The 26,890-nt window shown below is 54.6% G+C and overlaps 3 protein-coding genes, 1 non-coding gene and 1 pseudogene across 6 annotated transcripts in view; 2 read left to right on the plus strand and 3 right to left on the minus strand.

Annotated features, from left to right (window-relative positions):
- Nucleotides 1-7,590, minus strand: part of PSMB3 (proteasome (prosome, macropain) subunit, beta type, 3) — an 8,291-nt gene extending 701 nt beyond the window's left edge. Inside the window, exons 1-6 of the mRNA XM_008580826.1 lie at nucleotides 7,444-7,590; nucleotides 6,937-7,121; nucleotides 4,651-4,758; nucleotides 2,902-3,079; nucleotides 1,170-1,264; nucleotides 21-95 (exon numbers count right to left, since the gene is read on the minus strand). Coding sequence (XP_008579048.1) covers nucleotides 47-95; nucleotides 1,170-1,264; nucleotides 2,902-3,079; nucleotides 4,651-4,758; nucleotides 6,937-7,121; nucleotides 7,444-7,446 — 618 coding nt within the window. The 5' untranslated portion in view covers nucleotides 7,447-7,590 and the 3' untranslated portion in view covers nucleotides 21-46. The remainder of the gene's footprint in view (nucleotides 1-20; nucleotides 96-1,169; nucleotides 1,265-2,901; nucleotides 3,080-4,650; nucleotides 4,759-6,936; nucleotides 7,122-7,443) is intronic.
- Nucleotides 7,591-8,401: 811 nt separating this feature from the next.
- TRNAN-GUU lies at nucleotides 8,402-8,475 on the plus strand. The gene has a single exon. It is a non-coding gene; the product is annotated as a tRNA-Asn (tRNA).
- A 1,628-nt stretch (nucleotides 8,476-10,103) lies between these two features.
- Nucleotides 10,104-11,092, minus strand: LOC103597030 (annotated as a pseudogene).
- Nucleotides 11,093-13,180: 2,088 nt separating this feature from the next.
- On the plus strand, nucleotides 13,181-23,392 carry PCGF2 (polycomb group ring finger 2). 3 transcript variants are annotated; one of them, XM_008580830.1, is made up of 12 exons: nucleotides 13,261-13,341; nucleotides 17,664-17,815; nucleotides 18,395-18,491; nucleotides 18,803-18,858; nucleotides 18,940-18,990; nucleotides 19,198-19,306; nucleotides 19,428-19,482; nucleotides 19,577-19,675; nucleotides 20,978-21,058; nucleotides 21,590-21,698; nucleotides 21,849-23,139; nucleotides 23,262-23,392. In XM_008580830.1, the coding sequence occupies exons 2-11, from the start codon at nucleotides 17,704-17,706 to the stop codon at nucleotides 21,965-21,967; spliced, it is 888 nt and encodes a 295-aa protein (XP_008579052.1). In that variant the 5' UTR covers nucleotides 13,261-13,341; nucleotides 17,664-17,703; the 3' UTR covers nucleotides 21,968-23,139; nucleotides 23,262-23,392. The 3 variants fall into 3 exon arrangements, with proteins under 3 accessions (XP_008579051.1, XP_008579049.1, XP_008579052.1); XM_008580829.1 differs by having other exon boundaries at nucleotides 13,181-13,341; nucleotides 19,580-19,675; nucleotides 21,590-23,139; XM_008580827.1 differs by having other exon boundaries at nucleotides 13,254-13,341; nucleotides 21,590-23,139.
- Nucleotides 23,393-23,615: 223 nt separating this feature from the next.
- Nucleotides 23,616-26,890, minus strand: part of CISD3 (CDGSH iron sulfur domain 3) — a 3,924-nt gene continuing 649 nt past the window's right edge. Inside the window, 4 exon segments of the mRNA XM_008580834.1 lie at nucleotides 23,616-24,040; nucleotides 25,965-26,084; nucleotides 26,556-26,609; nucleotides 26,611-26,675. Of these exon segments, the coding sequence (XP_008579056.1) occupies nucleotides 23,861-24,040; nucleotides 25,965-26,084; nucleotides 26,556-26,609; nucleotides 26,611-26,675 (419 nt within the window). The 3' untranslated portion in view covers nucleotides 23,616-23,860.

The raw sequence follows: 26,890 nt of genomic DNA on the forward strand, positions 1-26,890 counted from the left end.
AAAAAAAAAAAAAAAGAGGGGGGGGGGGGAGGCTCTGGGAACAGGGTTAGTCCATTCGGGCCTTCAATGTCCTGGTGGTGATTTTGTCCTTCTCACTGAAGAGAGAAAACCACAGGAAAACATGTATACCCATCTAGACCACAACTGTGCCTCCCTCTCCCAGCCCTCAGCTCCAAGCCTCAGTGGTAAGAGAGCAGATCCAACAGCTGCCCTTCTAACTCTAGGTGTGTCTCCTCAGCCTGTGCTGAGGAAGAACAGAACTGGGGAGACTTTCCACAAGTGGAGCCGTATAGGGGAGGCTTTCCCAGAAAATGCTTCAGGGCTGGATTGAGAAGCCCTCCAAAGAAGGGAAGGGGCTCCCCCAGGCCTAGAGAACCCATAACTTAGGAGAGAAAAGATGTGGTGTGTTTCTGCCCAGTGATCACAAAAGAACCCTTGGGGTGGTAGATTCTGTGCTTTTTATAGTAATTAAGCAGGCTGTCCCATAATGAAAAGGATCCAAATGCTCATTCTGGAATGTAGGAAAGCAATTGGGATAACATTTTTCTATCCACCCAATCAGGTTCCTGGTGACAGCCCCAAACAAATAAAGGGAAAAAGGAGATGGCATTTAGGGAGCTGGCTAGGGCTGGAAAATGGTTCCCAGAGCTCAGTACACCACACATTTCTGCCCAATCAGGTTCCTGGTGACAGCCCCAAACAAATAAAGGGAAAAAGGAGATGGAATTTAGGGAGCTGGCTAGGGCTGGAAAATGGTTCCCAGAGCTCAGTACACCACACATTTCTGGATCCAGACTGGTGGGAATTGGGAGAGAGGATGGGGAGCTGCCTAGAGTTTCAACCAAGCTGTAGTAGCTCTGCTGTGGCTCATTGCCACACAGATCCCTGAGACTTTGGGGACACTGTTAAGGAAGGAAAGAAATGTCTACTGTGAGTAAGGGGAGGAAACTAAGGGTCGGGGAGCCTCACCTGGCAGAGGCCAGGGGAATCTGGGTAGGCTCCCAGCTGCCACCCTTAGGGAAGCATGGACCTCTGCTAACCCATGCCTACCACAGGCACCTCTTATCTCACACCTGACCTGGAGACTGGAAAGATAGGGTGTGTGCATGTGGGGAAGAGGAAAGGCAGGTGTCGGCAAAGCTTCTAGACTTCTCCCAACACACACTCACATGATGTGGACAATGACTCCCATGCCTGACACTGCATCCCGGTCCACAGCATTCAGCATGGCTTGGGAGATGGTTTCAAACAGGTGTTCTGGATCCTGCGAACAGAGTAGAACCTTTTCAAGCCCAGAGCCTCAAACCCTAACTTGGCCTGGCCCCAAGGTCCCAGCTCTGGTCCCTGCCATGCCTGACGTGACAGACAGTTGCCTGGATGTCGGGAGCACCCTCAGCACCTCCCTTGGAAGGAAGCAGGATTATATAAAGGAAAACGAAAGAGACTTCAAGCCCTAAATTTCCTCCACTAGCCAGCAGTCTGACCACAGGCAAGTAATATGTCCCTTCACTGAGCCTCAATTTCTCATCTGTAAAATAGGGAGAAGAATCCCTATTTGGCTGTGATATGCTTTATCAGCAGCCCAATGGACTCCTGGATATCCCACAGGTACCTCAAAACTCAACCTGTCTAACCATAAACCCATTCCTCCCCAAAACTGTTCCTTCTCCTACATTCTCTATCTTGGTTAGCCTCTCTAGAAAACTCAGCCATCCTCAGCATCTCCACCTCCTGCACTTCTGTCCTGAGTGGCCAAGTCCTCTCGACTCGGGCTGCCCTCTACTCTCCCCATTGCCACTGTCTTTGCTCAGGAGCTCAGTGCCTCCTGCAGGTGACAACAGCCTGTCACATACACCAGCAGGCCTCTGATTCCTCAGGTTCCTTACTGCGAAGTAGAATTCAAACTCCTTTGTCTGGCATTCAAGGCCCTTCAAAGTCTCATCTTTTTTTTTTTTTTTGTCCTTTTTGAGACTGGCCGCACCACGCTCAGCGAGTGAGCGCTGTGAGCGCACCGGTCATCCCTATATAGGATCCGAACCCGCGCCGCACTCTCCCGAGTGCGCCACAGGCTCGGCCCCAAAGTCTCATCTTAATTTTGATCTCCAGCATCATCTCACCACACATTCTGCTCACTCTCCAGCCACTCCGAGTTCTCTCCAGCCACTGAACACACGTGGTCCCTCCTGTACCTCTGCACAGGCCATTCCTTCTGCCACCAGGCCCTTTCTTCCCTTCTCTTCCTGGAAAACTGCATCTTAACAGGTGTCTGGGTGTCTGCTGCTTCATTAGACTGCAGTAAGCCCTTGAAGACAGACTGTGTCTGGTTTCCCCAAAGCCTGGCAGAGCTGGCAGTTCATGATAATAACAGCTGACCCTCACTGTGAGACACTTCTAATTTCTTCAGGTGTTTTCCTGAACACCACTTCCAAGGTAGGTTCTATTATTATCCCCATTTTACAGCAGAGGTAATGGAGGCACAGAGAGGTAAACCGACTTGCCCAAGAACAGTAACTAAGTGGTGGGTGGATCCAGGTTTTCAACCTAGACAACCTAGCTCCAAAGCCCACTCTGTTGAGCTGCCTCTAACCCTACGTCTTGTTAAATGCTTGTTCAATGAACAGATGTGAGAACCCTGCAAACCCAATGTAAGGAATTATTTATTGTTGTAGCAAATATTTGACTGGGTTCTCCTACCAGAAGGGGCTCTCCTCTGAGGCCTGCTAGTACTGGCAGATGGAATTTCTGGATACCTCCTCCCTCCCACCCCCCAAGGAGCAGCAGCAGTGGCTTGCTCTCCTATCTGTACTATTCTCCCCATTACCTGCCACATAAACACATTTTTTCCTGATGGCCAAGGGTGGGTACCTCAGAGCCCAACCCTGCTCCATGCCATCAACTCACCATGTTGGGTTCCCAGAGGGATTCGCACATCCCGTACATTTGTTCAGCACAGGTGCCACTGACCACAAAGTCGTCAGTCACCATGGGACAGCCGATGAGGTCTAGAGAGCAAATGAAGGGCTTAAAGGTCTTCGGGTCCAACCCGGCAATGACTGGCTCAGTGTAGTAGGGGCCAAACCTGTGGGGACCAGGACCAGAGAGAGAAACCAGAACTCAAGAACACTCACTTTCATGGTCTGGCCTATTGAGACAAGGCCCTGGCCCAGGCCTGGGGAGGAAAATGGAGGACCTGTTTAGGAAAATCACTTTTCCCTGTGGCCAGCTCTGTTCAACTCTTTCCCTTTCCTGGCATCTGGTAACGCTCTAAGACTTTTTCATCTTCTTTTCTCCGACACTTACCTTCATATCCTTCTCACCCCTGACCCTCTCTTCCTCCTCCTTTCTTTGGGAATTATGCTTTATTCTAATCTTCTCTAATCTATCCCACCATTGAATCTTGCATTTTTTTTTTTTTTTTTAAAGATGACCGGTAAGGGGATCTTAACCCTTGACTTGGTGTTGTCAGCACCACACTCAGCCAGTGAGCGAACCGGCCATCCCTATATGGGATCCGAACCCGGGGCCTTGGTGTTATCAGCACCGCACTCTCCCGAGTGACCCACGGGCCGGCCCAGAATCTTGCACATTTACAACACTACTCCTTTAGAAAAATGATTTGAAGCTGTTTATAGGAAAAACACTGAAAAATAAATCTAAGCCACTAAGACAGAATACAAGACACTCAGACTGAACACAAACGTTGTTCCAAGCCTCCTAGCAAGCAAGGCAAAGAGGGATACTCAGTGGGCTGGGTTAGTCTCATTGCCAAAAGGAAATGGTAATTCATCAGAAATTTGTTCTACACCCTGAGCTTCGAGAAGAATCAGTCTTACAGATGGATCTTTATGTATAAAATACTCAGTAACTAATGGCCAATATCCTCAATAGAAACAGTAAGTAAAGAGGTGTTATCCACATGTCTTATAAAAGCTTGCAGGAATTTCTAAGGGCATGATCTTCACTTATAGCTCTACAAAAAAATAATTTTAAAAAGATTTTAAGGGGCCGGCCCGTGACTAATGACTTTTAGTTTTGAAAGCTAAAGCTAAAGCTTTACTTTTACAGCTTTCCTATAAAGTCTGAAATTATTTGAAAATGAAAAGTGAAAAGAAAAAGGAAAAGAGCTCAACTTGTATTCTGGCCACCCAGTCTTGCCCAGAGGTGGACAGACAAAGTACGTCTAGGGCCTCCCTTCAATTCCATCTCAGCTTCTGCACTGAATTGTACAGTTCAACCCCTTCTTTCTCATTGTACAGTCTACAAAGAGAAGTGACAAAGACGAGCACATCCAATCCCTAGGTTCTGTGCTATTCCAGACAATCTAGTGCTGATAGACTACCTCTGCAGTAAGGGGGGCTCGTGGCCGGGAAATCCCAGAACACTCTTTTGTGGGGGCTAATTCTTTCGCTTAGAAGCAAGTTCATCTGCTGTTTGCCTTCCTTGCCTTCTTCTGAAGTAAGTCCTTTCTTTCCTATTTGATTGTCAAATAGACCCAGAAAAAAGACTCATAAAATAGGATGCTGTCCTGCAAATAATAAACGGGACAACAAGGAGGAATCCCCTCCCACAGTACTCCCGCCATACTACATGCCCACGTTGCCAGCCAAAGGTTTCTGCATCCCCTGAGTCCTAGGCTACACTTCCACTCACCGTTTCTCATACAAGAGGTTGGCCACCATGCTCATGAGGGTATAAGGCTTGATCTGCCGGCCTTCCTTCAACTCATAGAGGTTCAGCCGGAACTTGAGGCGCTGAGCACTGTGGTAGGAGAAGAAAAGTGAGTTAGCAAGTCCTTGCTAAATGTCCCCTAGAGTTCACCCTATGGAGGTCAGGAGGAACACAGACATACAATCTCAGACCCTGCCAAGTAAAAACTGCAAAGTCTTGGGCCGGCCCGGTCGGCGCTTGGGAGTGCGGCGGCGCTCCCGCCGACGGTTTGGATCCCATATACAGACCGGTCTGCTCACTGGTTAAGCGCGGTGTGGGCGCGACATCGAGGGTTGCGATCCCGTTGCCGGTCGCGGTGCGGGTGCGACACCGAGGGTTGCGATCCTGTTACCGGTCATGAAAAAAGACAAAAAGAAAAAAAAAAAAAAAAAAACTGCAAAGTCTTATGTGACTAACAAGCAGCAGCTGCTGTGCTAACAGACTGGAAGGTGCCTTAAAAAAAAAAAAAAGGCACCTTCTCCCAGTGCCATCTCACAGCCCCAGGATAGGCCCCTGCATAGAGCAGACCAATGCCAAATCTGCTGGAAGCAAAAGCAATGAGCTGCAGGACACCAGAACAAAGGGCCTTCAAAATAACTTTTGCTTCATCTTACAGGTAAGGAAACTGAGGCCTGCTACTTAGGGACTACTGCCCTCAAGCAAGCAAACTCAGAGAGAAAAATCTCCTGAGGAAAAGGAAATGGTGTGAGGAGAATGGCAGTGACTGGAGAGATGCAGGCTGATGGGAGCCGCCACACTGACAGAAACCCTAAGCTATCACTCTGATTCCACCAGGACAGGAAAAAAGGGTGGCCTGAGTTAGACCTCGGGAAGTTATATGTTCTTGAGACTTAGGGATCTTTAAGAGAAAAGAGAGAGACGATTTTTCAACAAGCTTCCATTCACATTAGTCAACTAGTCTCTTGACCTTTTAGGAAATAAGTTCAGGAACTGCTGCTCCTTAGGCCACCAGCTTCCTGCAGCACCTGCCACCTGTGACCACACATCCCTCTTGAAATCCTATCCCTATTCTTTTCCTCTTGTCTCCTTCTCTGGCTTCTCTTCTTCATCCACTGCTAAATACAAGGTTCAGCTCTCGAACTGCAGCTTGTTTTTCCCCCTCGTCTTGTCTCTCCAAAATCCGCTCCCATAGATTTAACACATGACCAATGCCTCTCCAGCCATGAGATGTAATTTCAAAACCCCAACTGCTTGCAAGATGTTTCTATCTGGCTTCCTTTGTCCCCTCAAAATTGGTGTCAAAATCAAAGTCATCATCTTTTCCCCAAACTAGTCCTCCCAACGCCTATATTTTATGGGCCCAGCACACTTTGGCTGCACCACTCTACTACCTGCCAAATCCTACATTGTAGTCAACACGCTCAAAACAGGAATCACCCGCTCAGTGGCTGAGCGTGGTGCGGGCGCAACACCGAGGGTTAAAAAAGACAAAAAGGAAAAAAAAAACAGGAATCACCTTTTAAACTTTTCCTATATGCCAGGTACTAGTCTAGATACTAGTACTAGATAAAAAAAAAAAAAAAAACACAGACTTGACCTCAATGAAGGACTCTTTCTTTGCCCCCACAACAATTTCTGAGTAGCCACTAAGGCTGGTAAGCAACGACTCTGAAAAATCCCTTCCTTTCCCTCCACTCCCACTCCATTAGAACCATAACCCTTACACCTGGACCAACACAACAGCTACCTATTTCCTCTCCCAGAATCTCCCTTTTCTCAAATCATATAAACACTGTCAATTAGATAATATGGCAGTTAAAATGCACCAACTCATCATGGGTTGGTTATCTTCTTGTATACATGCCTTGTCTCCCAACTAGACCAGAAGTTCTTTAGGAACTGAGTACAGACTTTGGCGTTATAAAGACCTGCGTTGGGAGCCTGGCTGACACTCACTAACTTGGATATTGGGCAAGACACTCTCTTGAGACGCTCAGTTTTCTCATCTGCAAAATGGGACAGCAACAAGTAATATCGGGAAGATGGTTAAATGAATCCATGCACGTAAGATGCTTTCCACAGAGTCTGGCACAGAATAAATCTGGCAGAGGTTGGTTAGGATACCTCTCTGTATCGCTACGGTATCCGGAAAAGTCTCAGACTCACTGGTGGTGTTTGATAGATTACCGACACCCAGGCGGCTCAAGACGCCAGACAAGGCTGATCCAAGAAGAGATTTGCGTGTGGGCGGAGACCCCAGACACTTACACTGTCTGGACGTCTGTGGCTAGCCCGGCCAGGCCGATGTACAGCCGGTCACCCATGGGAAAGATCTTCTGGAAGTCCGTGGTCACCATCTGGGCCTGGATCCCGAAGCGCCTGTCTGCAGCGATGGCTACACAGTTCTTCCCCTTCATGGCCATGACGGCCCCTCCGTTATAGGACATAATAGACTGGGACAGACAAAGCGCAGGGGCTCAGTGAGAAGGGTCAAACGCTGCCATTGTCCCCGGCCCAGTCCCTGATCTGGAGGCTCTTGTACGTCCCGTCCTCCACTCTCGAGGTGCCTAGACGTCCCTAACTCCAGCTCGGAGATGAGCCCGGCGTGGCGGCGAGGAGGCGCCCTCATCCCCTTGGTCCTCACCGCGGTCCGCTCCCCGTCAAAGGGCTTCCTTTCAACCACCACCAGGCCCTCTCCGAGCCCAAACCTCCCCTGATCCCCTCCCGGTTTCTCAACCCATACTCCACGCCCCTTTTCTTTGCCCCCCATCTCACCATGATTGCTGTGTACTTGGACCACCGACCGCTTCTGCAATTCCAGTAAACCGGTTCTGGCCTTCTCTGCGCGACCGCTCTCGCTGCTTTCTCTCCATTGGCTGATAGGCAGACGCTTCCTCGCCATTCGGGCTTCCTATTGGCTGTGCATCCACGTCAGTCACCAGTGCAGGCTAGTTTGGTTGAGAAGCCAAAAGGGAGGCGGGGAAAGAAGAAAGTGGAAAGTCACTATGAGTGCGGAAAAGCCTGGCGTCGCGGTGCCTGCTGGGATCTCGGCGGACCTGGACTTGGGACCTCCGAGACCGGGGGCGGGACCTGCGCACACGCGGGCTGCTGAAGCCGGGTTTTGGGGCTGCGGCCGGAGCTGTAGGGCCGCGTGGCGCTTGTCAACAAGCTGTATGAGTTGGACGTATTACTCGCGCTAGCTCAGTTCATTTATTCACCCCAGCTATCCTGACATTTACCGTCTCCCAGGCACTTTGCTAGGCTCTGGATACTCACTGGACCAGAAGTCTCTGATATATAGGAGGAGCCCCTTCAGTGCAAATTTAATGACGCAAGTGGGAAGGGGGGGGCGTCGCGTGTGTTCTGCGGCTGTAGGGGCTCAGCTACAAGGAAGAGTCTTTGGAGTCCGGAGATTCTGCTTCTTGGGACCCCCAGCCGTTTGACTTCACGTATCCCCAAGTCTCAGGTCGCCCTGAAAAGGGATGTTCTGGGCCTCTCCACATCTAAGGTAGAACCTGAAGATAGCCAGTGCCGATCCCTCGCAGAGCAGTGAAGGAGAGGCGTGCACGTCCCGCGTCCTCCCTTAAGCCCCAGGGCCCGCCTACCGGGATCGGGACTCTTCTCTTCTTCCCGGGGTCCGATTCTTCGGTTGCTGGACTTCTCTTCTCCTTTCTACGCTGTTCCGGGCTCCGTACGATTGACTCAGCTCATCGCCAGCTCAGTGGCTATTACGGTCTCTGTGGCGCAATCGGTTAGCGCGTTCGGCTGTTAACCGAAAGGTTGGTGGTTCGAGCCCACCCAGGGACGCTTTCTTTTCTAGACATTTTGCTCAAAAGCCAGATGTTGTATTGAGATGGCAGAGGCAACACTTTTTAAATAGCAAATCGGAGGGTCATTGTGGTCGAAAATTCTTTGTTCAGTCAATGATGGGATAATTCCTCAGGCACTTCCTCCCCCACAGCTTGATTTGATCAGGAAAGCCAAAGACAGGTTTTTGTCTCAGTGTATAGAACGTTTCGGCATGCATTTTTCTTAAGATTAAGAATGAATTTGCAGTGGTGGTTGGACAGTTTTCCATTGTCTGCCTCAATCGATGTTACTATCTCGAAATATTACAATTAGAAGGGAAGAAAGTAAGGAGAGAGAGGCAGGTGCAAACTGAAGGATGAAGAGAAACAAAGGTGAGGACGGGAGAATTCAGCTGTGAGATACAGAGAAAGGGGACGTGACACAGAAATAGGAGGGACGAGTGGGGGAAGACCTCAGGAAAATGGACAGAGAGAAAAGAAATACTTAACACGAGAAGCATCAAAAAAAGGGAAAAAACAAAACAATTTTTTTTCTAGAAATAAAGAAATGGGAGGGAGATGGGGGAATAGAAGCAGAAACTGACAGAGGACATTGTTTTGGTGAAAGAAGAGGTGTAAGGGACACAGAAGTAAAGCCACCCGTGAAAGCACTATAGAGGAGCCGCCCTCTGCTACCATCGTTAGGGTTTTAAAAGGGAACTTATCCTCGCAATAGCTCTTGGTATGAACCGAAATAATTACCTAGATTTCCCGACTTCCTGCCCTCTGGGATCCTCTAGTCTGTGACCGACTCAGTGACTCTTCTGATGAGTAGCTGTTAGCTAGAGGACCCCGTGAGACAGGAACACAAAATCAAGGGGAAACCTTGGCACCTAATGTCTGCAGAGGCGCGTTCCGGGGTGCGGAGTGGGAGCCTCAACCTTTGTGCAGGACAATATGCAAAACACTCTTTTAATAAGTTCTCTTCGACACTTGGTCTCTCAAGATTCAGCTCAAGGGAAGCCTCTTAGGAAAACCCTCTCCAGTGCTCACCCACTTTAGCCGGCGCTCACCCTCGGTGCTGTGGGAGCTAACCCGACAAACTGTGTGTCCCTCCGGGTTTGCGCCCACCGGCCTGTTGAGTGCCCTGCGTGCCGAAGCCCTGCTCATCTGTCCCCAGATTCCAGCGCAGAATTTTACATTGGCACATGACGGGTGCTTCTGTGTCAGTCAATAAAGTCTGGGAAAGGAGAAAACTTCAGACAGATGTAGGAAGGGTTGGGTCAGAAGGTTCTCCTGATAAACCAGAAAGGCCAAGGATGTGGGGACTGGTCGTCCAGAACGGAGTCCAGGACGGAAATGATTAAATAAGTTTTAGTGGGTAAGTGGGGTCTTCAGAATGCTCCTTCTCTCTAGCGGTTTGATCGTGACTGGCGTTTAATAACTGAGGAATAAGTGATTAGACCCCCGCGTAGGACGGTGGCACTCTGGGGCAGCCCACCAGGATTGATGGGCCGCAGAGGAACTTCAGTCCCTTCTCCACTGGCTGATACTCTCCCGAGGGACCGCCCCCAGGTGCCCGTGTGGATCGTGGGTGGGACCGAGATCTCCGCGAAGCCCCTACAGGTTTCTCTTACTTGGGGTCTTCTACCCCGAAAAGAGTGGCAGCCCGGAGTCCCTGCCGCGCTCCCCTTCCCGCAGAGTGGATGCGCGAGTCTCCCCCGGCAGAGTCCGGGCTGTCGGTGACACACTTGCTCTGGGGACAGTGGGCGTGTCCACGCCAAAAAAACCCTTTGCACAGGGGCCCGTAAATTCGCGGTCTGCCGGTGCAGGGACAGGGGAGCAGGTGACCGGATCCTCCCTTGGCCCTTCTCCCGCCGGTTCTGGGACCACCCCCTCTGGGCGGAAATCTCTCCCGCCCTTCCTTTTCCTCCCCGCCCCCATTAGGCCGGTGTGGGCTGAAGGCTGGAGCAGGGGTCACTCTGCAGTGCGTGTCCGCAGCTTTCCTGGTCGCCGGCCGGAGGTGAAAGCATTCAGTCCGGGGTCCCCAGCCTGGGGGCTGCCCTGGCTGCGAGCAAGGAGGGAAAGAGGCAGGCGCCCCGGAGCTTGCCTAACCGTCACTGCGCTTAATGGCGCTTCTGGCAGGATAATTGAGCTCTTCGGAGGGTCAGGCACGGTGGCCGTCCCTAATAAATCGTGAATAACGAGTAAGCGAATCGACCGTCCTAACGAGACCCACGGTCGTCGCCGTAACGTAGTATCGATTCGCTTCCGCGGCGCCGGCCTCGCCACTCCTCCCGGCTTTTCCAAGCGTCCCTCCTCGTTCTCTCCCTCCGGCCGGAGCCGCTGGGGACCCGAGCCTGAGCGCTGGGTGGAGCCGGAGCGACGGCCGGAGTCGGCTGGCACCAGCCGCCTTGGCGCTCCCGGCTCCTCCCGCCTCCGCGGCGCGGGAGGCGCACGGACCGCGCCGAGCGCAGAGCGCGAGCGAAATGTGGGAATCCGCGCGGCGCGGGGAAAGCGCGGGCGCCTCGTCCCCTAGTCCGTGCTGGCCTCGAGTGCGGCCGGGTCACTGTGCCCCAGGCCCGGAGCCTGAGTCCCGTCTTCAGCTCGTCTCCCCTCCCCGGCTTGCATTCCATTCTTCTCCGCCCGAGCACGGCGGGGGCGCCGGCCTCTCCCCCGGCAAAGCGAGACCCCCGCGTCGAGACCCGTGCCCCAGCCTCACCCTCCACCCACCCCAGCCCCGCCGTTTGCTCCCCCGAGGCGCCCTGGCCGGGGCGTTTTAGAGCCAGCGGCCCGGCCGCCGAGAGGGGCAAGGGGGAGTGGGCAGGACACGCTCTCCCTCACGGAGGCGGTTATTAATTTTAAGGGAGTGTCACTTGCAGTGAATGAAAATCACCCGGACGCGTGGCCTGAAGGGCCGCGTCCCCCGCCCGAGCCCAGCGCCCGTTGCTGGAGGCCGAGGCGGGAGGACTGAGGAGCCACATTTCAGCCCAGCCCGCATTTCACCATTTTCCAGGCGCCCCAGCTCGGGGTGGGGATCGCGGGGTCAGTGGGGGGCACGCGCATTTGGGGGAAGGGGGCTAATTGCGGAGGGTAACAGGAGGATTCATCTTCCCGGGTCACGGAGGCTGTTGGGGAAGGGAAGGGTCCCTCCCCTTCCTTTCCTGCTCCAACCCTGTGCCGTACGGGGATTGGGACGGGGCCGGTCCGTCCTCTACAAACCCCTGAGTGTGGGAGGGGAAGCCGTGAGCCGGGTCTGCTTCCCGCCCCGCCAGCCCCTATCCTCGCTCGCCCCGTCCGCCTTTCTTTCTCCTCTTTTTCTGTCCCTTTTTCCCTTTCCTCCCTTCCAAGATGGCCGAAGTGGATTCCCCCTTTTAACGATTTGGCGTCTCCCTCGACCACCACGTCTTTGTGCAGCAGCTCCCTGGTAGACCCTGCCCTCGAGGTAGCGAGGGGGAGGGTCCGGGGCAGCCATGAGGGCTTCGGGGGTGCGCGCTGGGTCGGATCCCTGCCTCCAGGCCGCCCCACGAGCCACAGCAGCCCCTGGCTCTACCCGATCTACCCCTTTCGGTCTGGGTACGGGTCGCCCCTCCCGTAGGCACCCGGGCGTCGTGGACGCGCGGGGACTTGAGGGCGGGAGGAAGGGGACGTGCTTTTTGATTGCTGCGAGGCCGGGGGAGGGCGCCCTTCCCTGCCGGGGTCCCTGTCCTCTAGGGCACCTCCCCCAGCCCCGGTCCCTTTCCCCCGCGTCCAAGTACTGGGCGCCCCGCCCCCTCCCTGAACCACCTCAGCAGAGCCTCTTTCTCCGGAACACCCCTCCTTGGGCCCCGCCGAAAGTTTGGCTCTAGGGAAGGTGGGAGCAGCCAACGTGGTAACCGGGGTCCCTGATCCTTTGACCCAGGCTCCTGGGGAAGCCCGGGCGGAGGGGGTAGATTGGAAGTGGAGGGAGATTTATCGCAATATTTCCCATCGCCTGCAAAAGCAGGAAGGGTCTGATGAGCTGTCCCCTCTTCCACTGGGGAGCCCGGCTGCCCCTTCCTCCCCAGGCCCTCCAGCTGCTAGCTTTGAGGGGTGGGACCCCTGGACAATCAGACATCCCCTGCCCCTCCTGTCTCCACGGAGGGTCCAGGCATGCCCCTCCCCCCCTCATGGCTCTCATCTGACCAGAATTGCTCAGGTTGGCTCGAGGGGGGAGGAGGTGGCCTGGGGGGTCGCAAATTTGCCCATAAATACTGTGGTAGTGTTACCCCACGGTTCCCTGTAGTCTTTGTCTCAGACTCCCCCACACTACCCCCATGCTGCCTCAGTCTCCCCAGGGCTCCCTGTCGCTGGGAGGAGGGGTGTCTCCTGGTTGCCTCCCCCTCTTCTGATACCTCCTCCTCTGGGCCTCTTGCAGTTTGTGTCTGTTCCTGAAACTAACTTCTTTCTTCCCTCCCCCTCCGCTCTGTTCCAAGGTGTTATTGCCTGGAGAAGGAGCATAAAGCCAGCTCTGTTGCCTTTTGGTGGGAAGGTTTTCCCAGGGGTTCCCCCGGTTTGGAGTTGTGGATTTGAGGCCTTAGAACTGTCTTTGGAATGAGGCAGGAAACAGACCCCAGGATCCAGACCATGTGTATATGAGTAGGGTTCAAGTTGAAGTCTTGGGGGATGGGCAGGAAGGGGGACTCTGCTGCCCCTCGCCTTGCCTGAGAGATCTTGGTTGATGAAGCTGTTGCCATGGGAATGGAGAGGGCCTGAACAGGAAGAGGTTATGTCTTTGTGCAGGTCAGATGCCCACTGCAGCCCTCCAGCGTCTGGCCCCCAGAGCGGAGGCTGGGCGCTGAACCGCCTTTGTTGCCAGAAGAATAATGTTATAATTTACCCTGTGTGGACCAGGGGTGCACAGAAGGTTAGTGTGTGCTTGCAGCTCTGGCTTCAGGCAGGGATGTCAGGCTGTGTGCTCTGGGTGGGGTGGTGGGGATGGCTTGTGCATCTGGCAAGTGTGGGCCTGGCTCTGCTCTGGCTCTTGTGTGTGGTGGGTGTGTCTCTGTGCTTGTCTGGCCAAGTGTCTGCCTGGCGTGTGTATGTCTGTGTGTGTGTTTGTGTGTTGGTTTTGTGAGTGTGAGAGATGGAGGGTGTGTGTCTGGCTGTGTGTGTATTTGGCAAAGTGTTGCTCTGTGTGTGTATTTGGGATTTTGCTTTGATTTTAGAAAACTGAGGGGTGGGAAAGGGAGGAAGGGAGAGAAAGCCCAGCTTCAGGAGGCTAGAGGCCTTTTTTTGATGCTTGGCCGGGACAGGGGAGCAGATCCTTGTGCCAGTGTCAAGGATGGGAAAGTTGAGAGGTTGACGGTGTCCTCAGGCAGACCCTCATGGCCCCGAACGTAAATACATGGGGCTTAAACAGTTGGGCCCACTAGCTGCGAGAGGCACGGAGTCTGAGAACCCAGGGCCTGAGTCTTGACTCAACACTTTGTCCCACTGTACTTTCATAGAGCCTCAGTTTCCCCATCTCTACCGTGGAAGTGGGGTAAAGTGATTAGTCTCTCCCTCCTCTTCCTACTTCAAGGTGAGAATGTGCACTGATGGCCATGTTTTGGCCAGGCTTTGAGTCCCTTGCAGAAGGCTCATCTCCAGGCGACTGCCTTTCTCCCCTCCCAGCTGCCTGGATGGAGTCAGGCCAGGCTTATCCTAGAAGAGCGAGGAGCCTGGCATGGGTACCAGGATGGGAAGAGCACTGGAACGGGAGCCAGGCAGTTCCTGTCCCGGCACTGCTGTGCTGCATGACCTTAAAAACCACTTCTCTCTGACTTTCTTCACCTGTAAAATGAAAGGACTGGACAAGATACTTTCTAAGATCCCTTTCGCCTGGCCATCTGGCTGTGGCCTTGAGTGACACTTCCCAAGACCTGGAGACTTTCTAGCAAGGGAGTTGGGCTCATTTCATCTGGAGGAAAAGCAAAGCAAAGAGGCTATTGCTGATGTCCCAAGAAGCAGAAGGGACCTTGGGGTTATCAGGGAGCAGCTATTTCTACAGGGGAAAGAACTGACAGTGAGAGAGGCCTAAGTTGTGGGGCAGCTTCCAGAAAGACTGGTTAACATGGAGAGATGGGGGGGTCCTACTAGTAGGGGGCTTTGAGGCCGGGGAAGGACAGCTGCTAGGCTTGAATGGTAAGGAGGAGTCAGGATTGGGTGCTGGGTGCTCATTAAGCTCCTGTCCTGCAACTGTAGCCGGACCCCTGGCCTCAGGGGCCAGGAGCACGGACTGCCTAAGGATCACACCCTTGCAAAGATGAGGGGTTGAGGGCAGAACATACTGAGGAACTTGGCCCCTGGTTGGAGGAAAAGTTGTGTTGGGGGTGGAGACAGTGCTCGGGTCCACAGGAGGGGGGGTTGGGACTGACCTGTTAAAGCCCTCCCTCCAAGCTCCATAGAGGCCACTTCCAAATGACCCTCCATCTCCGCTTTTCTGCCTCTTGGGATCTGTCTCACCCACTCTTTCTCCCTCAAGCTCCCATCTCCAAGTCTCTTTCCTAAAGTGATGACAGCTGAAAGTCCATCGCCTCTCTTCCCTGTGTTTCCCAGAACACACCAGTCAGTGGCTGCTGGGGAGGAACTGGACGGCCGGAATGTGGGGCCCTGAGCCCTGGGGTGGGAGAGGTGGGTTGGTGGTGCTCTGGGGAAACAGAGGAAACAGAGCTCCTGTTTACAGTTGCTCTTGGCACCTGCTGGTAGGGCCCTGCAGGTAACCATGGCAATCAGGTGAAGAACCAATCAGTGCTTCTCCCCACCCCCAGCCCCAGAGGTAACATTCTAAGGCCCCTGGGGATGAGGGGGGGGGGGTGGCCTGGAGAAGGAGGAGCATTTAATTCAATAAGCACCGCTCTTTCTGTCCCTTCTCTCTCTATGTCTCTTCGTGCTCCTGTCCAGAAAGGGTCCTGAGGGATAGACTTGGTCTGAATTCTCACGAGTGCTGGGGAAAGTGAGAGGGTGAGAGGCACAGCCATTTGCACTGTGGGGGTTCTTAAGAGCAACTGTCTGTTTTGAAAACACAGAGAGTGTGTGAATGAGGTGGCTAAGGTGGTAGAAGAACCGAGGTGTATGCACATCTGCGTAAGAGAGAGGGAGAGAGAACGGGATGGCCGTGCGAGATTTATCCCTAGCAACCTGAACCCAGTATGACGAGACCCCGGTGCTTTTGTTGCTGGTTGTGCATGCACACCCTTCGAGCTACACCTGCACCCAGACACACAGGACAAGCAGTCCCGTCGAGTACCTTTGGAGGCCCAGACGGCACGTACACATACGATGGATATTACACATGCGTAGAGAGACAGCCATTGGAGTTTGTTCTTTTCCTCTGCATGGTTGTAATAATATTTGGGCATCTTGCCAGGGCCGGGGTTACTATGGAAACGACCAAACAGTAGAGTAGCCAGCAGCCTTCTGCGTAATCATGAAGGGGGCACCCATGCAGGGAGGGCTGGCTGAGGCCACCTTATGTGGAGTGGGGACCCTGTTCCTGCCTCAGGTCTTGGGGGCTGCTGCGTCTCCTCAGGGTCTCTGGGCCTGTTCTGGGGCTGGCTTGCTCCCCTCTGTCTGCCCTGCAACTTGGTGTCTCTCCCACGTGTGTCCTTTTGTGTCTCTCCATCTCTTTCAGTCTCTGGCCAGGTTCCCTGGGCCTCTGGGCCTCTGTTGGCTGTTTGGGTCCTGGCCAGACTCATCCTGGGGTCTCTATAGAAACTGCTGATCCTGGCTGTGAATTTCTTGTCCTAGAAAACCCAGTGTGGTGGCTTTAGAAATCTTTCTGGAAAGGAGAGAAGGATGTACGTACGTTATAAAGGAGCTCTTGGGGCTTGGCCACCCTTCCAAGCCCCACCCCTGGGCTTTTACTCTGGGAAAGAGGAGGGAGGGAGGGGCTGTCCCTTCTAGGTGCAGATTTGATTCATTTTCTTCCTTTCTTTCTTTTTTTCATTTTGGCGGCTGGCTGGTAAGAGGATCCAAACACTTGACCTTGGTGTTTATTAGTGCCATGCTCTAACCAAGTGAGCTAACTGGCCAGCCCTGATTTCTATATCAAGAAGTAAGCCCAGCAGCCAATCCAGAGTGGGGCTTTGACAGACTCTCCATACCCTGCCAGGGCCTGGCCAAGTGCTCTAGTGGGCTGGGAACAGACAGCTTCTGCCCAGGTTTGGCAAGCATCTATGTGGTCTGTTGCTGGACAGCCTGTGGACGGGTGGCAGAGGTGCCACCAGGGTGGGAGACAGGGGGAGGGTAGCAGTGTCCATGTGGGGAAATTCCTGTGTGTGCATGACAGGGGCCCTGAAAGGTGTGTGCTTGTGGGCACTCATACGGGGGCTGTTCATTGGGGGCACAGTGGGTGTGTCAGGGGCAGTAGTAGTCTTTTTGTCCAGGCTCTTTGACTGCTGTTCCTTGCAGAGAAAGGGCTGGGCCCGGGGTCAGGCTGGAGGTGCCTATTCCCAACTTCTGGCATGTAAGGACCATCCTCAGTGTTCTATGCCTGAGTGCCAGGCCTGGAAGCTGAAATGGTCAGCGTCTGGTAGATTTCCAGGGAGCTGCCCATACCTGGCAGACTTTAGAGGAGGGAGGTGCTACAGGGCCTAGGCTGGATGCAAAACCAGAAGGACAAGTGATGGGTGCCACTTTCCAACTTAGGGCTGCCTGTGCCCCTGGTCTTTCCAGGGAAGGCTTCCTGGAGGAGGCAGGAGGAAGGGGAGGATAGAGTGGAAAGACCAGTTCTGAGGCCTTATACCTAGGTAGAGGCATTGAGGGAGCAGGGAGAATTTATTTTTCCCTTCTCATTCTTTGAAGCTCAGGGCAGTGGCTTATTTATCTGTGTCCTCATAGCTCGAAGTACTCTTTAAATGTTTGACCTCATGGATTGGGATTGGGGAGATTTTTAAAAACCCTGTTCTCTTCCATTTTCCTGATTCCCACATCCTCTGGAGAGTTGGGCAGTACTTCCTGTGGTCTAACTTCACTCTTTCCCTCTGCTTCTGAGTTGGAGCATGACCTTATTGCTCAAGGTTGCATGAACCCAGCAACAGCTCAGAGGGAGTCCAGAAAGAAGCCACCCCATGCTTGCGCCCTGCCCCACCTGGAGGGAGAGAAGAAGGGCCTTGGGCTCAGAGAGCGCTGTTCCTGGGGGTGTGGAGTGGAGTGTGGGAGGGACTGTTGGGTCTCTGGGTTTCTGATTCCACTTCCGTTTCCCAGGGTGACGTTCCCCAGTCCCCCCAACCCACACCCCGGCACCATGCATCGGACTACACGGATCAAAATCACGGAGCTGAACCCTCACCTCATGTGTGCCCTCTGCGGAGGCTACTTCATCGATGCCACCACCATCGTGGAGTGCTTGCATTCCTGTGAGTTGGGTGGAGGGGGTGCTTCTCAGGGTGGGCAGCCTCTGTGCCTGGGTTCGGGGGGCACTGCCCGGGGAAGGTGGAACACAAGCCCCTGCCCTGAAGAGCAAACATGTCCGTCTATCTGATGGGAATCCCCAGGTCACAGAGAGGCTGCCTGGAAGGGATGACCAGAAAGGGGGTCTCAGCCCAGAAGTTCATTTCAGGGCCTTGTGGCTGAGGTGTCACCCTTTGAATATGCAGGTGCCCCTCTTTTGCATTATGGCTTGGTGGCAAGGGGTCAAGGACACAGGGAGGTGTCTAAGAGGCTGGCTCTTGTTTCGCACTCCAGCGGGGGGGCTCAGGGCTCACGTTCTACACCAGCCTGTCTCACACACAGACACACAAGATCCGTCCTCCCTCAAGGATGGATAGGGGTGGTTGCCAGATGTGCAAAACTCACCTTACCACGCTGGGCCTCAGAACAGGCCTGAACTGCGGGACAGGTGGAGGAGGAGGGATAGCTGAGTCTGAGCACAGGGTGTGGGGCTCAGCCCGGGGTAGAAAGGGGGCTCTGACTCTCCTCTCTTCACACCCCCCAAGTCTGCAAAACCTGCATCGTGCGCTACCTGGAGACCAACAAATACTGCCCCATGTGTGATGTGCAGGTGCATAAAACCCGGCCGCTGCTGAGCATCAGGTGGGCCTAGCAGTGCCCCTCCGCCCTGGCCCATCCCCTGGGTCAGCTTCCCTCCGTCCCCCTCACCCCTCCCTGCCCCCTGCAGCCAAGGAGGCAGGTTGGGAGAAGCACGGGGCTTGGGCCCAGGCCCTCCCCTCTCTCTGCTTTGCGTCCAGCTTGTCATAGGCTGAGATTACTAGAGGGGTAAAGACCAGACCTACAGGGACCCCAATGTCTGGGTGATTGGTCGAAGGGGGTGGGAAGAGGGGTCCCTGGTTGGGAAGGCTGCTGACTGGAGCCTGCTGACAGGGCCCTGTACATTTTTTTCCCAGATCTGACAAAACCCTTCAAGACATTGTCTACAAATTGGTCCCTGGGCTTTTTAAAGGTATTTGCATGCCTTCCCCCTTCTGCCCACCGCCCCTATTTCCCAGCCTGCTCCTCTCTCTCACCTGCGTCCTTCTTCCAGATGAGATGAAACGGCGGCGAGATTTCTATGCAGCGTACCCCGTGACAGAGGGTGAGTGTTCTCATGTGTCTTCACGCGTGTGGTGCTGTCCCCAGCCACGAGGGCTGGGTGTGCTGGGCCGCCCATCCTCCACTCACCCTCCATACTCCAGCATGCCGTCTCCCTGCCAGAGACCGCCAGCCCAGAGGATGGCTGGGACCTCGGTGGAGTTCCCTTCCCCCATCGTCGGCCAACCCCTCAAGCTTTCTCCCTCCACAGTCCCTAATGGCTCCAACGAGGACCGTGGCGAGGTCCTGGAGCAGGAGAAGGGGGCTCTGAGCGATGACGAGATTGTCAGCCTCTCCATCGAGTTCTATGAAAGTGTCAGGCAAGTCTGGGCTGCCCACTTCTCCCACTATGGCCCCTTTCCCCTGGAAGGGCCCTCAGGATGAGTGCACCGGGGATCCTGCCTGCTCCAGGGTCTCTGCTAGCTTCGTTCTTTCTCCCAGGGACCGGGAGGAGAAGAAGGGCTCCCTGGAGAATGGGGATGGGGATAAGGAGAAGGTGAGTGCTGAGGCCTGCCCAGGAGCAGGATGTGGGCTGGGAGAGAGTGGCCTGGGTGCCTCTCCCCCAGCACACAGGGGTGCCTCTCCCACAGCAGACGGGGGTGCGCTTCCTGCGATGCCCAGCAGCCATGACTGTCATGCATCTCGCCAAGTTTCTCCGCAACAAGATGGATGTGCCCAGCAAGTACAAAGTGAGTCACTGAGCCCTTTCATAAAATGAGTGTGGGGGGAGTCTCTGACAATCTGTGCACCCCAGCCGTTGTCCAGGGCTGGCTAGATGTCACCCAGAGCTTGCATGGTTGTGTAACTGAGCCTGTGTAGAAGGGTTGTTGAGACCAAGATTAGAGTGCAGCAATCTACATCTGTTGAAGTCAGTGTGGGTGCCTGGGACCAAGATGGAGTGTGTGTGTACATGCATGCTCAGAATTGTGGCAGAGCTGGGTGCGTGCAAAAATAGAAGGCCTTGTCTGGGGGGCCAGCTGGCTGTGGGAATGCCAATGTGAAATTCCTAAGGAGCTCTAGGACATCGCTTTTCAAACTTGAACGTGTATACGATCCCCTGGAGATCTTGTTAAAAATGCAGATTCTTTTCTTTTTTTTTTTTTTTAATTTTTGGCCACTGGCTGGTACAGGGATCAAACCCTGGACCTCCGTGTTATCAGCAATTCCATCAGCACCATGCTCTAATTGACTGAGCTCCCTGGCCAGCCCAAAATGCAAATTCTGATTCAGTAGATTCTGCATTGCTTACAAGCTCCTAGGTGTTGCCAATATTGAAGATCTGAGGACCACACTTTGAGTAGCAAGGCCCTAGGACAGTGGATCCTAAACTTGGTTGTGTGTTAGAATTTGAGTCACCTCGGGCCGGCCCGGTGGCGCACTGCTACAGTGCGCCGCTTGGGAGCGCGGTGGCGTTCCCGCTGAGGGTTCGGATCCCACATACAGACCGGTTCCCGCTCACTGGCTGAGCGAGGTGCGGGCGCAACACCGAGGGTTGCGATCCCGTTGCCGGTCCCGGTCCGGTACAGGCGCGACACTGAGGGTTGCGATCCGTTGCCGGACACGGAAAAAAAAAAAAAAGAATTTGAGTCACCTCACGTCTTAACAGTTAAATCAGAATCTCGGGGGGCGAGATGCAAGCATGGTTGGGTGAGTCCACTGTGCAGCCAGGGGTGGGAGGCCGTGCTCCCGGAGATCCTCCTCTGGGAGGCCTGCCAGAATACAAGGGGACCCAGACAACTGTGGAAAGCTGGGGGCAGGGTTGTTAACAGTGGGGGTATCTCCGGATCCCTCCCTACTTGGTAGTCAGAAGCTATGTTGGGACAACTCCGATAGGCAAAATCAAATCCACAGTGAAACCCCAGAGTAATGAGGGACCACCTGCAAATCCACCTTTCCCATTGCCCCCGAGACTCCCAGCCTGGAGCCTCTTTGCCAAACAGCCAGCACCTGAGCCTGGCCAGGGTCATGGTGTCGTCCCCTTCCCCCCACAGGTGGAGGTTCTTTATGAGGACGAGCCGCTGAAAGAATACTACACCCTCATGGATATCGCCTACATCTACCCCTGGCGGCGGGTGAGCCAGGCGGGAGGTGCAGGCGGTGGCAGGCAGAGGCAGGCAGAGGCAGGCAGGGAGCAGACCCCTGCAGGGTCTGGCATTGGCTGTAGCCACAGTGACCACGTGGGCCACCTTCTAAACACAGCCAGCCTATCCCTTGTCCCACGAGCTGGGCATGTCCAGGGTGGCCCACCACACCAGGTAACCTCGAAGCCATCTTTTGCTGATGACCTGCCACACTCAGGAGAAAGAGCTCCTTTGGCAGATTATGTGCCCGGACTGGGGTTAGAACTAGGTTGTGGTGGCTTTGGAGGAGAAATGTTGCTGTCTGCATTTTTGCTTCCCTGTCTCCTCTGTTTTTCTCCCCAAATCTCTGGTCTTAGATTTTATTCCTCTCTGGGTTTTGGTGTGTCCCTGTGTCCCTGTCATCTCCTCCACTCCAGGGCCCCATAGCTTCCCTCTTTCCTTGTTTGGGCTTCGTGGGGTGGAGCTGGGTGGCTACCTGGTTATTTCTCCTGACACCCTCCCCTCCCCTGCCTCTTGCCGCAGAACGGCCCTCTCCCCCTCAAGTACCGCGTCCAGCCGGCCTGCAAGCGGCTCACCCTGCCCACAGTGCCCACTCCCTCCGAGGGCACCAACACCAGCGGGGCCTCAGAGTGTGAGTCGGTCAGCGACAAGGCTCCCAGCCCTGCCACCCTGCCGGCCACCTCCTCCTCCCTGCCTAGCCCAGCCACCCCCTCCCATGGTTCTCCCAGCTCCCACGGCCCCCCAGCCACCCACCCTACCTCCCCCACTCCCCCTTCAACAGCCAGTGGGGCCACCACAGCGGCCAACGGGGGCGCCTCGAACTGCCTGCAGACGCCATCATCCACCAGCAGGGGGCGCAAGATGACTGTCAACGGAGCTCCCGTGCCCCCCTTAACTTGAGGAAAGGGACCCTCTCCCTCCCTGTTCCAGCCCGGCCTCTCCACTCCCTTTACTTTTTCTGGGCCCTTTTTCCACCTCTTCTACTTTTCCCAGCTCCTCCCACCTTAGGGGTGGGGGGCGGGTTTTATAAATAAATCTATATATATATGTACATAGGAAAAACCAAATATACATACTTATTTTCTATGGACCAACCAGATTAATTTAAATGCCACAGGAAACATTCTATGTGTGTGTGTATGTGTGGGGGATGGGGTATTGAGTTTTAGAGGGTCTTGTGTAATTCACTCTGCTCTTTCTGGGGGTGCCTGGAGGTGGACTGGAGGGACCACTGGAGGCTGGGTAAAGCTCTGCCCCATCCTCCGTTTCCCAAGGCAGATAGGGTGTTGGGGGGGCCCTACCAGCCCCCAAAGCTTTAGGCACAACTCTAACTGGCTGCGTATAGGGGTCACCTTGTTTCTCTGCCCATCTTGGCTGCTGTCCTGCCCTGACCAGTGCCCCCCGCCCCCACTGTTGAATGTCCAGAGAATTGCTAAGACAGTGCCTTTTACAAATGCAGTTTATCCCGGTTCTGGGGAGCAAGTGGGCGGTGGAGACGGCACCCCCTCATCTCCTCCTCTTGCAGTGGAAACTTTGTGCAAAGAATAGATAGTTCTGCCTCTCTTTTTCTTTTCTTTTTTCCTGTGTGTGTGGCCTTTGCATCATTTATCTTGTGGAAGAGAAGATTCAGGCCACAGGTGGCCTCAGCCCTTGGAATTCTACTGTGGCTTTCACATTGTGAACCGCTTCACCCCTCCTGCCCCATACCCTCATCCAGGAACTCTCACTAGCAAGTCTGGTGGTGAAGTCTCACTCTGGGCCTAGAGTGGGGAATGGGGTGGGGTTAACCTCAGACAAGCACAGACCCCACATTTTGCCAAAGGCAAACAGCCCTCTGGTCCCCACCACACTCCCAGCTGATGCTGAGTCAGGACAGAGCAACTGAGGCATCTAAAAGCACAAAACAGACACCTGGGAGCTCTTACCCCCAATTCCACCCCCTGAGAGGGCAACGGACCACCTCTTTGGGAGCAGACCCCAGCAGATCCCTGCCCACCTTGTGTTCCTCAAATGTACATAGATCTGGGAGGGGGGGGAGGAGGCAAGACTTTATCACAACCTCGGTGTGTGGGGTTGGGAGCCCCAATGGGGGCAGACCCCAGCAGATCCCTGCCCACCTTGTGTTCCTCAAATGTACATAGATCTGGGAGGGGGGGGGAGGAGGCAAGACTTTATCACAACCTCGGTGTGTGGGGTTGGGAGCCCCAATGGGTTTCTCTGTGTTTGCACCTTGTTCTGTGTCTGAGGTCCTGTGATTGTACCCTCCTCCTGCTCCAGGACATTTGTATCTCTTGGCTTTGTAATAAATGATGCATACTCTCCGGAGCCTGTAGTTCTTTGGGGTCGAGGGAAGGGGGAGAGGGTGGGTGGGTCCCGTAGCCCCATCTTGCCTCTTGTCTCTGGGCTCAGCCTACCTTGAGTTCTATATGGAATAAATCTGAACTACCTTCTCCCTGTGGCCAGTCAGTTGTCTTCATCCACGCACAGATTAAAAACCGGAGCAGGAAGTAGTTTGTGTGCCTCACACCAGTGACCACAAGAACACCAGTCTGGGTGGGCATGTTTGTTTAATGCCATCTTCTCCATCAGCAGATGAACCAGGAGCCCACTCCTGGCTGCCCGACTGGAGACTTCAGGTTATAAGGAGCGATTCTTCCACCAGCCAGCTGTGGATACTGGGTTCTCCAGATGATCCCTTCTTGGGCTCAGCACTCAGTTTCCTTCCCAACAAAGTGGGTGCCTGTCAGAGAGGCCTGGAGCAGAGGCCACCTGGGGCTGGGCAGCAGCCACTGCTCAAAGTGGGGAGCCTACTTCTGCCTTCTGCACCCTCTCACTCCTGTGGGTGCCATCGCAGTATGGGGGCCTCTGGGTGGCCTTGCAGGTACAGAGGGCCACTATGCGGGTCTCCTGGGCCTTGAACTTGAGTGGAGATAGGCCAGTGCGTTGGAAGAAGTGGGAGCCGTCACAGAAGGGCTGGTGCGGGAAAGAGAGGAGTCAAAGACCTGATTCCCAGGCCGGTCCGTGGCTCACTCGGGAGAGTGCGGTGCTGATAACACCAAGGCCACGGGTTCGGATCCTATATAGGGATGGCCGGTTAGCTCACTGGCTGAGCGTGGTGCTGACAACACCAAGTCAAGGGTTAAGATCCCCTTACCGGTCATCTTAAAAAAAAAGACCTGATTCCCCCCTCCCTGCCCCCCACCTGGGGCTCAGGGGAGCAGAGTACAATGGTTAGGGCTCAGGCTCTGGAGTAAGCACTGCCTGGCTTCACTAGTTTACCTCTCTCATCTGTAACAGGGGGGTAATAAGAGTAGCGTTATCACGAGGAAATAAAATAATGGTCATTATGCACTTTGTCCACAGTAAGTATTCAATGAGTCTCTGGGGGACCCAGAGGGCCAGGACACAAGGACAGAATTTTCAAGGGGGGTAATAAGAGTAGCGTTATCACGAGGAAATAAAATAATGGTCATTATGCACTTTGTCCATAGTAAGTATTCAATGAGTCTCTGGGGGACCCAGAGGGCCAGGACACAAGGACAGAATTTTCAAGGGGAAATGAGACCTCAGGTATCCGCAATGTTTACACTAGCAGTTTTCTGTTTGTTTTAATGGCTCTGAGCCTCCATCAGCTCCTGAAATTCGTTTCCTTCATTGCCTTAACACTGTGGTAGCAATTCTGTTTGGCTCCAGGCAACACCTGGGCGTGTTAAAGAGTGGATGTTACAGGGAGGGGGATGTCCCATAGCCAACTGGCTGCCTGACGCAGGAGCGCACTCCCTGTCCAGCCCAGAAGCTGTTCCAGCAGAGACCAGGGAGTGGAAACTGAGAGGTGACATGCCTTGCTAGTTAGTGGCCGAGCTGGGGCCCAGGCCTCTTGTCCTTGGAGTGAGGGTGGGATAGGAGGAGAGACAAGAAGTGTGCAAATAGCAATCAGCCAGCTGTCCCAGGGAGCCAGATGTGGAGGCATGCACCCTCACACCCCCATGGCCACCCTCCTCTGGCTGGCACGCCCTTGGCACCGCTCCAGCCTCATGAGAACCTGCTCAAAGTCCACAGCAAATCCATGGCAAAGTGGAACTCAGGATCCTGGACTGTGACACCATGCCACATGGCTTGGAAGAACACAGTTCAGGGCTCTGCTCAGGAAGGAAACGGTGGTGGTGGGGGGGGGTCCAAGATTCCTGCTGGGATGAAAGGCTCCTGGAGCAGCAGGGAGAAGGGGTTGGAGCAGGCAGCGAGGCTCACAGCAGTCAGTGGCGTGCAGCCAGGAAAGGCACATCAACTGAGAAGGCGACAGGGGAGGAGGAGATCAGGGGAAGACTGGGAAGCTTTGGGGAAATGAGCCTGAGCAGAAGCTTCCCAATGTTGAGGTCCAAGACCTGGGGACCTCTGGCCCAGATGTTTCCTGGAAGGTGGAAGGAGAGAGGGAAAGACAGGCAAGCTTTCAGTGTCTAGGTGCTGGGAGCCCAGGAATATGCCTACTTGAGGGAGGGTGCAGCAGAAGAGAAGTCCAGAAACCTGGGCTCCCCAGGCTGGCCGTGTGACTTTCTGTCTTTCTTTTGTTTTGATTTATTTTGGTTTTTGGTGGCTGGCCAGTACAGGGATCTGAACCCTTAGATCTTGGTGTATCAACATCATGCTCTAATCAACTGAGCTAACTGGCCAGCCCCTGAGTTTCTTTCTGGCTTCATTCCAAGGAGCAGATGAGGACAAGTGAGCTCAAGGCTGGTGACACTGGCCTGTGAGTGTTCTCTCAACCCCCAAGCCCCTTGCTATCTCCTAGGCATGTGTGGGAAGAAGAGGAACATCTTGGATGGGAACTCCCAGGAGACACCATGCTGTCCCCAACCAGAGGTGTCATATGTCAATGTGAAGAGGGGTAGAGGTCTCTCACCTGCTTCTTGCTGCGGCCACACACACACCACCTGTAGGTTTTCCCAGCCACCACCTCCACCTTGATGGGCATTTTCAGGGCCACCACGGATTTGGCTGGGGCTTTACGGAACCAGCGGGCCTGTGGCCAGGGAAGATGAGGGGCCTGGGGTCAGCCCAAGCCCTGGAAGCACTTTCCTGCCTATGGCCTTGTCAGTTTTCCACTGGCCGGGTGTGTGGTAGGCTCTACAGTATGCTGACACCACCCAGCAAGGACATTCGGTCCAGCTGCCTTCCCTCAAACCCGGGCTCCCACCTGGGTGATAGGGAGGGTGAGAGAGGATCCTGCCAGCCTAAGGCAGGGCCACCTACACCTGGGGCTTGCTTTGTCAGGCAGTGCTGTCCTCAGCGCAGAAGCTTGGCTACTTGCCCTGTGCCCTCTGGTCCACCCCACCTCCCCTAGAGCCATCGGGTAACGGGGCGAGGCGTTGGGAAGCTGGAGTCTGGGGAGTAGGGCTGTGCCCTTCCTGGTTCCACTCCTTGGTCTCGTGTTTGAGGTCTCTGGGCCTGGGGGACCTGTGTGGGGAGGAGGGGAGGCTGGGGTACTACTAACCAGCCAGGAGGAGATGTCCCGCCTCTGGTTCAGGTTCTGCAAGGCACGAAGGCATCACGAGACGGTGGTTTGGGAACAGAAAAATAAAATCAGTGGAAAGGGGAGGACGCGGGAAGCCATCTGGGAGGGGAGAGATGACAAGGTTAAAGGGGCGTGGGAGAAATAGGGGAGACGCGAAGGGGAGCAAGGGGTCGCGAGAGCAGGAGACTTGCTGGGGAGGTGCTGGCACCCGGCGGGCGCTCAGAGAGAGGGGAGCGCGCTGAGCGGAGCGCTGCAAAGCCCGAGGCGGCGCGGGGCCCGGGGGCCGCCGGGCCGAGCGGAGGGCGGGCGGGGGG

Source organism: Galeopterus variegatus, unplaced genomic scaffold (genome assembly GCF_000696425.1).
Source record: "Galeopterus variegatus unplaced genomic scaffold, G_variegatus-3.0.2 Scaffold2168, whole genome shotgun sequence".
NCBI classification, from domain to species: Eukaryota; Metazoa; Chordata; class Mammalia; order Dermoptera; family Cynocephalidae; genus Galeopterus; species Galeopterus variegatus.

What these genes read in the sequence shown, in the direction of transcription:
- PCGF2 (XM_008580827.1), top strand. Translation starts at nt 17,704, where the DNA reads ATGCATCGGACTACACGGATCAAAATCACGGAGCTGAACCCTCACCTC. An exon ending in CGTGGAGTGCTTGCATTCCT is followed by an intron (nt 17,816 to 18,394) that starts GTGAGTTGGGTG and finishes ACACCCCCCAAG; the next exon opens with TCTGCAAAACCTGCATCGTG. An exon ending in GAGTTCTATGAAAGTGTCAG is followed by an intron (nt 19,307 to 19,427) that starts GCAAGTCTGGGC and finishes TCTTTCTCCCAG; the next exon opens with GGACCGGGAGGAGAAGAAGG.